This window comes from Punica granatum, chromosome 3 (assembly GCF_007655135.1).
Source record: "Punica granatum isolate Tunisia-2019 chromosome 3, ASM765513v2, whole genome shotgun sequence".
NCBI classification, from domain to species: Eukaryota; Viridiplantae; Streptophyta; class Magnoliopsida; order Myrtales; family Lythraceae; genus Punica; species Punica granatum.
This window is the reverse complement of record NC_045129.1, coordinates 10,074,855-10,089,700: the sequence shown is the minus strand read 5'-3', so window position 1 is coordinate 10,089,700 and position 14,846 is coordinate 10,074,855. Positions and strand designations below refer to the sequence as shown.

The following is a 14,846-nucleotide window of genomic DNA, read 5'->3' as shown; positions in this document are numbered from 1 at the left end:
ACTGTCATTAGCATATCTCAAAGTGACTATAGTGTAATGGTCCTTTGACTTGAGGTCACCATGGATTCCTACGTGTAATGTCGTATATTTTGATACTGTCAAACGCCACCGTAACAGGCTGGTTATAAAGATAGTTATTGGGTATGCCACAAAACATGGAAAAGAATGTGAGTGACCAAGATAGGATTTGTCCCTCCTACGAAACGGGAGCGATATCTCACGGCCACTTGGTGGTTAAGTCTAAAAGTGTATGCATACCCAAATGAGTCGATATAATGATATCGAGCTCATTTATTCTGATAGACTTACCCGATAAACCAAGAAAGAGAGATATTGAGCCATACAAGGATGTCATCGACCATGCCTTGGGCTCAATAGAGATATAGAGGACAAAGGGATTATATTACACGGTAACGTAAGTCACAAGGTTCGTCGAGAAATTGACTTTCCGATTACTTGAGTAACAGCGATGCATTGCTAGATGCCGCTCACTGTTTGTGATATTGAAATAGAGATTTCGATATTACTATCAACGTAATTGGGAACCTACAGGGTCACACACTACGACTAAATTGATGAGATATTTTGAAACAAACAAAATCGTCTAATAGAGATTAGATGATTTATGGTGCGATCAATTAATCGGATATTTAATGAGATTAAATTTGTCGATTAATTAGACTCGATTTATTAGATTAAATGGACACAATTGATGCACGATCCATGTGATGACACATGGCAATTTCAAACTCTTAATTCTTTGTCCCACATCGGTGGGTTACAAATTTTCTTCCCCCCTCAGCTGCTTATAAAAAGGGGCAGTGAGGTTGTATGATAGATGTGTGTGTGAATGTATATATATAATGTGTGTATATGCATATACTTTTTATATATAAAAGCAACACATATTTATATGTGCTGATATATGTGTGCGTGCATATATATGCATATAAAGTATATATATAATTTGGGTTGAATTGTTCAACTCAAATTAGGTCCATTAGTCTTAAAAATTTCGGGTGTTGCATCGGTGTTTCTTTCGAGTGTTGGTCGCTAGCACCGCCGATCTCGAAGACTCGTCGACAAAGTCGGTGTGGACACCGGTAGAGGCGTCACGCGTGGGACGCTTGGTCGACAATTTTAAATATTCCAGGTACGCTTTTATTTACTCTTATTCTTCTAGTAGGTCTTGGAATTAGTTTCACGGGTAGGAAATTTTGAATTTCTGTTCCTTTTACGCTTCCGTAGATCCTGTGAAACTAGCAAACGACTCAAATACAAAGAGTGAAGATGGCATTGTAGTCATTATGGGTCATTTGCTTAAGCTTGAACAAACCTAGATAAAAACCGATTGAAAGTTGTTTATATTACTAAGGTTGAGATTAAAGATTTATGTATGCTGCTACATACATCAATTTGGTAGAGGATACAATAAAAATAAACCCCACATTACCATTCTGACAAACGAATATTGAAAATTACATTGAAGATGTTACATTTTTGGAGACTATGCTAAATGCTTGCAACCATTTGGTAAACGGCAATGGCAAGATCGTCCCTCAAAGTCAGCTTGCGACTCTACCTGCAAATCCGAGCACAATAACAATTAGTGCATCCGACCACTTAGATTTTAGAAATCTTGAAACCGACACCCAATAGAAGAAAGCTAAGGATGCTATGAAACATCCAGTGGGGTAATACAAATGTCATGTGCACGGTTTCCCTTATGCTTGAATGATTGTCTAAGACGATTTAGCGATGGCTTTTTCTAATATTTGATTCTATCTTTCTGTGTATATCATAGTTTAGATTTAGTATCATGTATTGGTCAATTACTGAGGTCCGATACTCTTGCTATTTTCTTCTTGCCTGGACATTCCGACACCATAAATTTGACTCGGGAGGCTATTGAAAATGAAACAAAAGCAAAAGTAGTATAATTATGCAGTGCATGAAACTAAATCCTTGGTTCTTAAGATGCACGGAATAGTTATTCTTAAATAGCTACTATACGCCTTGAACTTAGCTTCTATCTATGGGCGCAACACACCTAGCATCCACTTCATTAAATTCAGTAGAATTCCCAGTTGCAAAAAATGTGAATGAAAATAATGTTATGAAATCCATACAACCATAAATCGGGGGAATACACGAGGGCTAGTTGAGGCATAAATTTTGTTTCACCCCCTTTGGTATAATAGAGCAGAAAAAGAGGGATATTATACACTTACAAAACCATTGGTTATTCGGCTTCAATACACTCAACAAAACCATTGGTTTTATTTGGCATGATGGAATGTAATTCAAAATCATCAATCACTTAAATCCCAAAAAGGAATAAACCAGTAAGTTCAATTTGAAAGTATCAAACAGTGAACAATCAAGAAATAAAACATGTGGATAATTATCACATAGAAAAATTTATTATATCCAGAGGGCATGAATTAAACCTCAGTGAGCATAACATGAGGAAAAACATTAACTATATCTATTTAGATCGGCGTGAATGAAGAGAGAATAACAGTTGAATCCACTAAAGGAAAGTATTTTCTCGCCTCATTGAATTGTGAAATTAGTTAAATTGGGCTAACCACGAATACATCCATGATTCACTCCGCATAAAGAAACCAAAATAGAATCTCTTGTAAATGTTATTGATTTTGGAATCTCAATATCGACAAATGTTTGTGGGTAGGATATTTATTACGGTCATCAGATCAAAAGGAAGGAAACACATTATGGCCTTAAATCATGAATGAAAGATTAGCTCAAAGTACAGTGGGGCCAAATTCACATGAATGAGGTTTAAGAAAGATGTATTCTTGGATCTTATGTTCATTCAAATTAGAGGGTTATGGAATGATATACCTGTCTCATCTCCTCGAGACTGATGAAACCATTTTTATTCACATCAATTGCATCGAATTGATCCTTTAGGTCAGCAAACTGCACTTTATTAAGTGTGGTCCTGAGTGATTGAATGTTCAATTGCTCATGAACTACAATGAAAAATTCAGTCCTTTTTCAAAGAATGTATCGATGTACCGACTAAGAGAAATGGGTTATTACTCATTAATTATAATGAAAAATCTAGTCCTTTTTAAAGAAAGTACTGACTAACAGAAATGGGTTACCCCTTACAGCAAATTGCTTCGAACGACTGTACTTAAGCGAATTGTCTCATATTACTCAAAACAAATATATCAGTGGGGATCTCAAGCGCATTTCCACCATCTCTAACCCAAGGATGTGCTGAAAAGTTAAAAAATTAAACAAATGGAAAAATGAATTTTTTCCATTAACAAAATATCAAAATCAAGCCGAGACAGTGTTTACATATTACACAGCCAAATGATCTAGAAGCTCACCTAGTTCAATGAACATGTACTTTATTACTTGATTGACCCCAAATAATCACATCTGACGTGTCCATATAACTACCATCCTAATATGTCTTTTCATTCCTTTTTTTTTTTTTGGTCTGCCAAAATAAAATACGCATCTGTTTTACCTAATCTTATTTCTTTTTTAATTAATAAACGTATAAGACAAACACTATGACCATCTACATACTAATTTTATTTTTAATTTTAATCTATATTTATATATTATATAATTTATACTTCTCATGTAAGAGATCACGAGAGCACTCCATTCGATATTCCATGTACATTAATTATATACTTAGATTTTTTTTTCACATTTTCACAATTATTTTTTTCAAACTTCCACAATGTATTTATATATTAGATATTTTCGAAGATATTATTTATTTTAAAATTTTTTGTTATTATAAAATTCATAAATGTAGTAATATCAATATAAAATAAAAATCGCAAAAAAAATTCGCACAACACATGGGTTAGATGACTAATTTTAATTTATTATACATGACAAATGAGTCATGTTTTACCATAGAGTTGTCTTTTTGATAAGTTAGTATGTTGTCTAAGTTACTAATAATAAGATTTTGGATCGGTCTCATACTTCGCGTAATTTAAAAGAGAGAGAAAAAGAAAAAATAAAAAAGAATTCCATCTTCTATCGTACTTCGTAGTTGAGGCCAACTCACAGCAGAGGCATCTTCCTCAGCTTAAACAATAATAACAAAAAAATTATTGGAGAGAGTTTACTATTATTTAATTTCAAAAACTTTCTAAACCTACGTCGTTTAATTTTAGTTTATTTGTAAATTATTCATTGGCAGTGTTATCCAGCACATGGGCGTCCATGTTAGACTATCGTTGTGCCTGTTAATAGTACTAATTTGACTGATGGATGAGAAATTCAAAATCCATTTTGCTGGCAAAAATCTTTCACGGACTGATGGTGATCACTGAGGAGGTGAATAAATTTTTTTTTTTCAAAATTTTGATTTTTCTTTTAATTTTTTCTGGAGCCATATGCAATGCACGCGACGACCATTCCGTCCAATTTGATGGAATAAGTAACAGCAGGGCAAATATTTTCCTCTCACCGTAGCTGAGGGGGCAAAATGTTCCCAAAAGAATAGTTTAGGGTACAAACAGGATCCGCACGAATAGGTTAGTGCGGTAAAAGGGAATCAATAAGACAAATGGCATATTGCCAGGCCAACCTGCATAATAAAATTATGGATAAATTACATTAGTGATTCAAAATATTTTAAAGTTGTTTCAGTATAGTCCAAACCGTAATCTCGTCATTGAAGTCGTCAAACCGACCTTTACAAGATCTGTAAATTTTGCACCATTATATAACTTATGTAAAACATTTTGTACTATTAAATTATAACTTCAAAACATTTTGTACCATCATGTAACGTCCCATAAAAATCAATTTTGCACCATCAACGTTGGTTTGACGGCGTCAATGGTGAGATGACGGTTTGTACTATACTGAAACAATTTTGAAATATTTTGTACCATCAAGTAACAAAAAAAACTTTTTGTACCATATTGAAATATTTATAAAATATTTTAGACCATCAGTACAATTTATCCTAAAGTTTTATAGTTTAATTTTAAATTTAATACGCATGACCAATTATTGGGATGCTTATCACTGAAACTACAGCAAAAAAGTCACAGAGGAAGGCGCATTTTCAGTGTTTATTGCCAACTCGATCAAGTGAGAAGAACTACTCCACCAAAAGCTACTATGGCTGCAGAGACCAAGCCGGAGACATGGGACAACTACCAGGTGTTCTTGAGCTTCAGGGGACCCGACACTCGCCAGAGTTTCACCGATTGCCTCTACCACTTCATGACCGATGCTGGGATTCGAGTCTTCAGAGACGACGATGAGCTCTCCATTGGTCAGCCGATCGATACGATCCTGTCGGCCATCGAGAACTCCAAGATATGCATGCCTGTCTTCTCTCCAACCTTTGCTTCCAGCCCGTGGTGCCTCCGGGAGGTGGCTAAAATGGTTGAGCTCAGGAAGGAGGTCGCTCCAATCTTCTTTGGTGTGACGCCTGATGATGTTAAGCTCCGGACTTCGGTGTATAGAGATTTTATGGGGAAGCATGAGCTAAAGTATGGGAAAGACCAGGTGAAGCAGTGGGAGGATGCTCTTAAAGAGGTTGCTACGATCAAGGGACGCGAATTAAAAGAGAAAGGGTAATACACACACTTCCCAAACTTCTGCTTCCCAAATTTCCTAGTTCATCGATAGTTAACGGGTTTTCGAAAGCTTAGATAGTCTTGTTATTTATTCTGTACGTACTTATTGCTCTTCAATAGATCTGTGAATCACTAAAATGAACAGCATCTAAGGAGACACATTTCTGAGTATCCGACTGACGCTTTTCCGTACGTGTGGTGTTGCCCAAGATAATGTTAAATGGATGCTGGCAATGTGCTTTCTGCTGTTGTCAGTTAATCAAATAAGATAATATACGGTAAATTGTTAATCGTATCTTAATTGGGAAAGAAGACTTTTTAATCATGCATAATTACAGTGGATTGAGCATCCATATCATCCCTAAAAGATGCATATATATATACCCCATTATTAAGATACGGAGAGATCTAACAAGCTCATAAGACATGGAAGATCATCAACTGCAACAATTTAATATTACAATCCACAGAGAGATCTAAAATCTTGCACAAGTAAAAGAAAGAAAAATGAGCAAGAAGATATGGAAGATTAGAAGAAATATGGGCTATTGTGGAATTTCATCTTCCACTTTCCCTGTTAACTGGATTTGACTGTTTATTGAAATCAATGGAACATCACAGTTGACAAGTTCATCATCCATGAAAAATCAGAATAATGTTTCAATTTTTAAACTTAATGTTACCCCTAAAATACAAGAAAGTTCTTTATTTCATTCCAGTCGCCCCACACATGAATCAAGAGGTTTTGGTTACGATTCTCTTACTAAGACTTCATGTTCCTGTTAATTTCTCCATCTCCCATACCAAAACAGTCCAAGATATACTATGTATGTATAAAGAGCATATCTTATGTACAAAAATCAAATTTTTGGCATATATTTTTTTCGACTTGTTTATTGTTTATTTTTTATTTTTTATGGAAGATATCTATGACTCCTGTATTTTTGGCAGCTATTATGAATTCAGTAAAGAGCTCACAAGAGAGGTTCTCATTAAGCTCAAGCCCAACAAGAAACATGTGCCCAGCAATTTAATTGGAATGGATGACCAAGTCGAAACTGTGCTGAAGCTGTTGGATACCAAGTCAAGTGGCATCCGCTGTGTCGGGATCTACGGGATGGGTGGCATTGGAAAGACAACTCTTGCCGAGATTCTCTTCAACAAACTCTCAGCAACTTTCGATTGCTGTGCCTTTCTTCCAGATGTTCGAGAATCCTTGAGACGCAATGGGTTAGAGCATTTGCAAAAATCTCTGCTTTGGAAGCTTGAACCGAGATTAAAAGACACAGATCACATCGTTGACCCAGTCACGATGATCATGGAGACATTTCGAAGAAGGAAGGTGTTAATCGTTCTCGATGATGTCGACAAGAAGGAACAGATTGATGGTCTTGTAGGGGAGGCCGATCACTTTGGTTCAGGAAGTAGGATAATTGTTACAACTAGGGACATCAGGGTATTGCAAATTGGAGTTGAAGAATTTGATGAGATGTTCGAAGTGAAGGAAATGACTTTCAGCCAAGGTCTTCAACTCTTTAGTCGCCATGCTTTTAGAAGAGACTCCCCCACACAGGACTTTATGTCTCTTTCACAACAAGTTGTTAACTCTTGTCAAGGACTTCCATTATCTCTCAAAGTATTCGGCTCATTACTATTGGGAAAAGACGAAAGCATGTGGATAGCTACAATCACAAAGCTGGAGAAAGTGCCCGACCAAAAGTTTCTCGACAAGCTGAAGATCAGTTACGAAGCCCTCGAGCATGAGCAGCAGCAAATATTTCTCGACATTGCTTGCTTTTTCATCAACACTCAAAAATCCCATGTGTCTTACATGTGGGACACTTGTGGCTTTCATCCTGCTACAGGACTAGATGTCCTCGTTTCTATGTCTTTGATTAAGATTGATGAAGATGATAAACTGCGGATGCATGATCATCTCAGAGACCTTGGAAGAAAAATTGTCCATGAAGAAGGACTGCAGTATCCCAGAAAGTGCAGCAGGTTATGGGAGCAGTGTGAGGAAACGATGAAGATACTGCAAAATAAAGAGGTAACTCCAGAAAGAAAAAAAGGGATTAAGTTCCACAGATTGTCTTTAAACTATGAGATTTTCACCCTAAAGAAAATTTGTCCATTAATGTGATATCTTCTCAGTTGAGCTTTCCTATGTAACAGGGGAAGGAAGCTATCGTAGGGCTCCGTCTAGAGAGACCTCAACCCAACTCAATGGAAGAGGTGCTAGCTGGTTTACACAATGTAAGGTACCTGTCATTGGAAGCAGCCAAATTCAGCAAAAGGTTCAAGCATCCTCTGCCAGAGTTAAAATGGTTGTCATTGCCACGATGTCCTGCAAGTTTTAATCCTTATCGAATAAACATAAGTAAGCTGGTCATTCTCGAATTGCCACATAGTTCCATCAGCGAGAAGTGGAATGGATGGAGATATATTCAGGTACCAAATATATCATCCTGAAGGTTCTTCTGTCGTAATATATACTATGTGGTTGCATCTGTTGTATAATTAACTTTCTCCCTCGTCTTTTGTAATTCTACAGATGGTGCATTTGAAAGTTCTTGATCTCACAAACTGCAGCAAGTTGACATGTACACCGGACTTCTCTAGGACCCCGAACTTAGAGAGATTGACGCTTTCTCAGTGCACCAATCTTGCTGAGCTTCATAGCTCCATTGTTGAGTTGAAGAACCTGATGTACCTGGATCTCAGTGATTGTTTTTCACTTTGTAAGTTGCCTGAAGAATTAGGTAGTTTGGAGAATCTGGAGCGACTGTCTTTGCATGGTTGCACGACGCTGGAGAATCTCCCCAATTCACTTGGGAAACTAACGTCATTACATGAACTAGATCTATCAGGTAAACCGGATCCACAGGAACATATCGTGAATTTGGTTTGCTCAATACTGTCCGGGAGCACAAGTTCAATGGATCAGCATTTGGATCGGTCCTTTCTGTCAAATATCTATGATCAACCAATTATGCGGCAGATTATATGTGCTAAAATGATGATCAAAGGTATGTGGAGACCTTTCCAGACACTTTGTCTAGAGAAGCTTCCCGACACATTCAGCCATCTTAAAGCATTGACTAAGTTGGATATATCATATATATCTATGTGTCACTTACCAGACTCATTTGGAAATCTGGAAAACCTAATAGAACTAAATGCAAGATGGACTTCCTTGAGGGTGTTACCTAGATCGATAGGAATGTTGAAAAAGCTTGAAAAGCTTAACTTGGGAGGAAGTACATCATTGCTAAAAATTCCTGAAGAAATTGGAGGTCTCTCTAGCTTGAGAATGTTGAACTTGTTCCGTACAGCAATCAGACAGTTGCCGTCGACAAGTACTCAGCTTTCTTGTCTCGAATCTCTAAATTTAGCTTGTTGTTTACTTGGATATCTGGAAAACTCTCAGCCTAATTGGATCAGTGAACTAAGTCATCCGCTTGAGAATGCCAACGCTCTACCGACCAGCTTTGTTGGTTTGTCTCAGCTCGAAATTCTCGAAGTATACTGTGAACACTTGAAATGCATCCCAATGCTGCCATCCAGCTTGCGGCGCCTAGTTCTTGATGAATTTAATCTTGGTGTGATACTACCAGATATATCCTGCAACAGGAATTTGGAATATCTGTGTCTCAATTTTTCTCAGAAAGTGTTGAAGTACGACAATTTCCCACAATTACCAGTAAGTTTGAGGGAACTGCGCATATTTTCTCCTGCTTCTTTGCCTGATCTAACAAATCTGAAGGATCTCCGGAAGTTTGTGCTAGCGGGAGGAGCGTCGCTAAAAGAGATTCAAGGGATTGGCAAATTGGAATCACTAGAGGAGCTAGATATTGGCGATTGCAAATTCTTAGAATCACTGGAGAATCTATCAGAGTTGAGGAACCTAAAACGTCTCAGTATATTCGGTTGTCCGAAACTCAGGGTCATTGAAGGACTTGAGAGGTTGCCCCTAGTTCAGAAAGATGTGCATCTTGGTGACTGCAAATGCGCGGAATGTCTGCCAGCAGAGAGTACTAGCCGGCCGGAATGTCTGCCAGCAGAGAGTACTAGTAGGCCATCAAGAAGGAGACAACTCGTATCTTTGGTGGTTTCTAAATTGGGGATCCCCCATTCGGATCTTCCATCGTGGATTCAACAATATTTAGAGAGAAAGGGAACTGATGAAGGTCACAGATCGTTGATTCGACAATATTTAGAGAGAGAAACGGGAACTGATGAAGGTCAGAAAAGAGAAATGTAGATCGAGCAAGCATTCGGGTTCTGATCAAGTGAGTACCTTCTTTCAAGTAATTTTATTTTAAGCTCTTCTGCCTGATTATTCATTTTGCAAAAGGAAATGCTCAGCTAACGTTATGTACTTCTGATCAAACTCTTTTATACTTCAGATAAGGTATTGTCTGCTGTAGCAGGTGGACAACACAAAGATGGAAGGATCTGGTTGGGAGCTTTCGAGGAGCGCCAAGTATTTCTTCAAGTTCAGCACTCTAGTACTATTCCGGCATAGGAGGTACATTATTAATTAATGTCTGTCAGCCTTTTGTTCCATCACATTTTCAAGATTTTGGTCCTTCGATGAACACTTTCCGATTTAACTTGCTCGCTTGGTCTTTGCTGCCGTATGAAACATGAAATACTAGAACTTGGGGTAACGTTTTTATCGACCTGCCTTGAAGCAGAGCCCAATTGAGATACTGTCTCTTTACATTTCCATGTGACTCATTCTAGATACTGTCTCTTAATCCATCTCACATCAGAGCACGAGTTTCTCCAGCTACTTCATGAAGGTTATCGTGTGGTGGTTGCATTTACTGTTAGGTATGTCTTCAGATGCTGGTCTTTTATCTTCATGATCAACTAAGCCAGTGGATTAAAACACTCTTCAGTAATGGTTCATGGGCATTGTATTCCATTCTGCCACAGATGTGCAAGGATATATTAAGATTCCTTATTGTATTCCATCATTTACCATAGCTGAAGAGCAGGGGATAAAAAAGGCATAGAAAGAGAGGATTACAGTTCCAATTCTCCAATATAAAGCAAATGTGCTTATCCAAAAGGGGAAAAAAATAAAGAGAGAAAGGTTACCATTGCAATGCATGCACTGAAGTATCTCCAACTCAAAACTATGATGTTTGTCACTCTAGGGAACTCGCCGGAACTCTAACTAAGACCTGCAATAGTTCAAACAGTATTTTCTTTTTCTTTATTTACGACAGCAAGAAGATAGCAATAGGTTTTCCTGGCGAAGGAGGCGTCTGATTCAACAGTGAGACAAGCGTACCGGCTCCAGCAAGCGCATCAGGGTCTGCTGCAGACAAGACTTCCACTTCTTCAAGACCAATTTGCCTCTTAATCAGATCCAAGTTCTCCCGAAGAACTTCAACCTCTCTGAAAGGAAGCTTCAGATCCAGAGCCTGAACCCTGAGAGCAATTGTCTCATCCTTCTTGAACTTGAACTACAAGAAGGGCAGACAGTCCTTGTGGTTAAAGTCGCCGATGCTCTGCCTCAGGGGTTCAAGTATTTCTCTGTCTGGTGCAAAAGATGGGGTCTCGCTGTTATACTTCTGTTGCAGTATCCTCAAACACTCAGCTTTCCACCCATCAAAATGCTCGTTCACATATATCAATCCTCTCAGCCTCTGTTCGGTTAGTGCTGTAACAAGGGCAGCTTCCCCATTTCCTCTCTGTGAACCCAATAGCTGCTTCTGAAGCAAGTTTCCTCATCAATTTAATTGAGTCCTGCAAATACTTATTTGCGCTCCTCAGGGTCAGATCTGGAGCATCAGCAGCAGGTCACCCAGCTTTAATCACAAAACCTTCCTTCTTCAAAAGCGCCAGCCAAACATACTCTGCATAATGAGGGCAGAAAGATGCAATGAGCCGTGTCTGCACGTCCATAAACCACCACAGGAGAATCTGTACCCGTCCCTTGCAGCTTGAAGATCATAAAAGCCAGTCTTGAGAGCTTCACGGAACATATAATCCTGATATTGCTGCGCGGACATTCTGACTGCAGTGTTAATCTTGTCCAATTGTCTAATCGAGCATCAATTATAAGAGAAGACCATCCTAAGGGTTCGTTGCAATGTTGAATATCTGTAGATTCACATACCTGCAGACCATCAACAAGAACCACAGGCTTCAAAGAATCGTCTTTATATCGCGTTATCGAGGACCTCGTTTTTATATGTTTCGGGTCTATTTACTTACTTTTGAGGGACATTTAAACGTTCAGTTTGCAAACACATGATCAGCAAAAGTAGAAGGTTGGCCCATCCTTACAGAAGATTCTGCAGCTATAACTTCTTCCATCCAAGTGAGATCCTTCGTGTGTCACAGGATTGCAGCATTGCAGTACCAGATACAAAATAGGCATCATCCTCGCCATCACCAGCATCGGCGAGAGAAACTCTAGTGGCATCAGCTGAAAATCCCTCAATAGCCTGTCGCGCAGTCTTAAAATTTCCAGTCTGTTTGGACATTCTTCTCGTTATTCAGCATGAGGAGACCGTTAAACCTGAAGCCACGAGGCCAATGGGGCTTGGACATGATGGCAGTGTGATTGTATATGCAGAATGTCAAATGGTTCTGAATGAGATCCTTGCCCGAGACTCTCAGTTCAAAGGGGTACCAGTACTCAAACTCCTGCTTCATTTGAGAGGACTGATGAAGGAATATCGGAGGATTTTGGGTATGGACTGCCACATAAGATAAAATCTCAGACTTCGTCGGTCATCTGTTCAGGCTTTATCAGTGGGCTTGAGCCATACATGTCCCCACCATGTCGAAGGTGGGCTACAGTGTCATAAGCCATGTAAATAGTAGTCAGATAGAGACTCCATGAGAAACTGCTCATCCCAAGGAATGCGAGTTCCGAGCCCGAAAGAATGCGAGCAAGCCCACTGATTAAGCCAACTCAATGTATGCTCAAAGCCATTCCTTGTTTCATCAGAGTACAAATTCATACTCGATACACACTCCCCTGCCATTTTTTTTTCCACTCGGGTTCACTGTAGGTGATGTCCCACAGATCTGTCAAAGCCACAACACATTCATCACCTGACCTTGACATGACTCGCTTCTCCGGTTCACTGTACATAATAGCCTGATCGGTCTCAATAAGCATGTTCCTAATCAGTGGCTTTGATTCCTGCACTTTCATACCCGTGTAATCTCCCACAAGCATCGTCCCTTCAGAGAAGCCCTTCAAATATGTCCTCTGCTTAGCTTCTGCAAGATTCTCCTTCTCTCTCTGATTGAAGATCTTCATGTCTTTGCATACATTCTGAGCAGCTTATTTATGTATTCAGGAATATTTATGATTGGTATAATCCCAAAGGGCAAAACTCACTCATCCTTCGAGCCATACTTCTCCCTAAGACCTGGTTTTGTCTTCAATATATGCAAGGAAATATAGTCATCGGGGGCATCACTTGGTACACTGGTCAGAATCCCCGTACCTTTGTCTATAAGGATGGTCATCATAAGAATAGCATAGATAATTTCATTAAATGAGAGTGGGGACATCAAGGGAAGTCCAATAAGATCGTGTCCAGTCAGCTCCAACAAGCAACTAGGTTTCTCAGAAGGGAAGTCAAGGGAAGTCTAATAAGATCCTAGAAAACCTCAGGTATGCAAGATTGCGGGTTGCCCAATTTGAAAGGATGAACACGCCGGTATCATTGACCTCAAAGACTCCGTACTGGCCCTCAGGCAACACCCAGGCATTTGTCTGGCCATACATTGTCTCTGGTCTCAAAATAGCTGGCTGCTGCCAAAACTACTCTTTTCCGCCTCCATCTTGATGAGAGCGTAGTCCTGGGGCTGAACCCCTTCTCCGCTCGCCCTATCATGATCAGCACAAGGCTGACCATCCAGCAGAGAGTACATCGCGTATCGCATATCTTTGACAATCTTCCCCATAGATTTTAACTTCCTCATCTGCTACCTTACAAATGAATCATAAAAGGGGTTCATATCTGTAGTAATGAATGAACATCTCCAATCACAACCTAAGCCAAACACCTCGAGATCATCCTTGGCCAACGGTGGAAAGAAGCTCAGCGGGTTATGTGGGTCCTGGAACTTCGAGATTTCACTGTTGGAGAGCCCAAGACTTTTCGTGATCTCCCACTGGTACATCCGCCCACCTGATTTTGCGGCAGCCTTTGACTTCTTCCCTTTGAACTTCTTATCTTGCATAGTCGGCTCATTACCCCCTTGGTTCTCGAGTTCCGGCTCCTGATTCAGCTGCTGCTCCTCCTCATCTTTTTTAGGAAATGCTGGGGGATCACCATACTGTCTAGCTTCCCGAGCAAGTCTGTCGGCTGCTGCCTTGATTGGAATGCCGGTGCAGTGGAAAGCAAATGGCAACAGGACATTTGCCCCCCTAAGCCTATGGAAAGCAACTGCAAATTCAACCTTTGACAGAGAGAAGGCATGCCCAAGGTGCAAATATCCATCCATGTAAGGAAATAGGAAATTTCCAAGGAACTTTTCCCCTGGTTGAGGAGGCTTTTCACCAGGCTTGGCCTTGAAAACATCATTTTCCGCCCACCAGGTCCTGACTGTGGATTCAATCTCCAACAAACGTTCCCTCCTAGCAAACCTCTCCCCAGCCTCAAGTCTTCTTTTTTTATGCTTCTTTTGTGTTTGGGAGAAGTACCAGCCTCAGCCTCAGTCTTCATCCCAGTAAATCGCCAATAACTGCATAGTTTCATCAAATGCATCCATCCCACCAAGAAGTATAATAAGAGATGAAATCAACTAAATTAAGTAAATAACAACCGGGATGAAGCTTAAAAATTAACACAAGAACATTACACAACAGCGGCAGTGCCATCTTGCGCTGGAGTATTAAGTCCATCTAAAACCATGATTATTATTATTATGTCCACCCCAGTAATTTCACCAAAGATCGAAGCAGCTCATAACATATTATGTCATGAAGCTAGCTAGCTAGCTATTGTGTTACATCACTAAAGGAGAGAACTTCCCGGCGTAGACTGTAGTTGGAATTAGTGGAAGGGGATAAATCAATGTGCAAGTCATCACCTTTGAGTAACCAGCCAGGATAAACTGCCCATATACACATTGTGATCCCACTTGACTAAGAACAGGCGAAGCAAGCTTAATGACTGGATGCAGCAGCAGATATCATCACATCATCAAAGACAAAATAATAAAAACTTTGATCGGATGCATCCTGCCATTTCCATG

At 39.5% G+C, this 14,846-nt stretch overlaps 1 protein-coding gene and 1 pseudogene across 6 annotated transcripts; one reads left to right on the top strand and one right to left on the bottom strand.

The window, feature by feature from the left end:
- The first annotated feature begins 5,050 nt into the window (after window positions 1-5,050).
- LOC116199771 (TMV resistance protein N-like) lies at window positions 5,051-12,746 on the top strand. 6 transcript variants are annotated; one of them, XM_031530257.1, is made up of 7 exons: window positions 5,051-5,600; window positions 6,555-7,653; window positions 7,779-8,054; window positions 8,158-9,895; window positions 10,037-10,134; window positions 10,382-10,442; window positions 10,844-12,746. In XM_031530257.1, the coding sequence occupies exons 1-4, from the start codon at window positions 5,140-5,142 to the stop codon at window positions 9,865-9,867; spliced, it is 3,546 nt and encodes a 1,181-aa protein (XP_031386117.1). In that variant the 5' UTR covers window positions 5,051-5,139; the 3' UTR covers window positions 9,868-9,895; window positions 10,037-10,134; window positions 10,382-10,442; window positions 10,844-12,746. The 6 variants fall into 6 exon arrangements, with proteins under 6 accessions (XP_031386117.1, XP_031386114.1, XP_031386112.1 ...); XM_031530254.1 differs by having other exon boundaries at window positions 10,013-10,134; XM_031530252.1 differs by having other exon boundaries at window positions 10,013-10,442; window positions 10,844-11,273; window positions 11,394-11,776.
- Window positions 10,685-14,469, bottom strand: LOC116200362 (annotated as a pseudogene).
- Window positions 14,470-14,846: the final 377 nt, after the last annotated feature.

Bases quoted from the DNA above. Each gene is read 5' to 3' on its own strand.
- LOC116199771 (XM_031530257.1), top strand. From the start codon at position 5,140: ATGGCTGCAGAGACCAAGCCGGAGACATGGGACAACTACCAGGTGTTC. The intron at 5,601-6,554 runs GTAATACACACA...TATTTTTGGCAG, and splicing joins CGCGAATTAAAAGAGAAAGG to CTATTATGAATTCAGTAAAG. The intron at 8,055-8,157 runs GTACCAAATATA...GTAATTCTACAG, and splicing joins ATGGATGGAGATATATTCAG to ATGGTGCATTTGAAAGTTCT.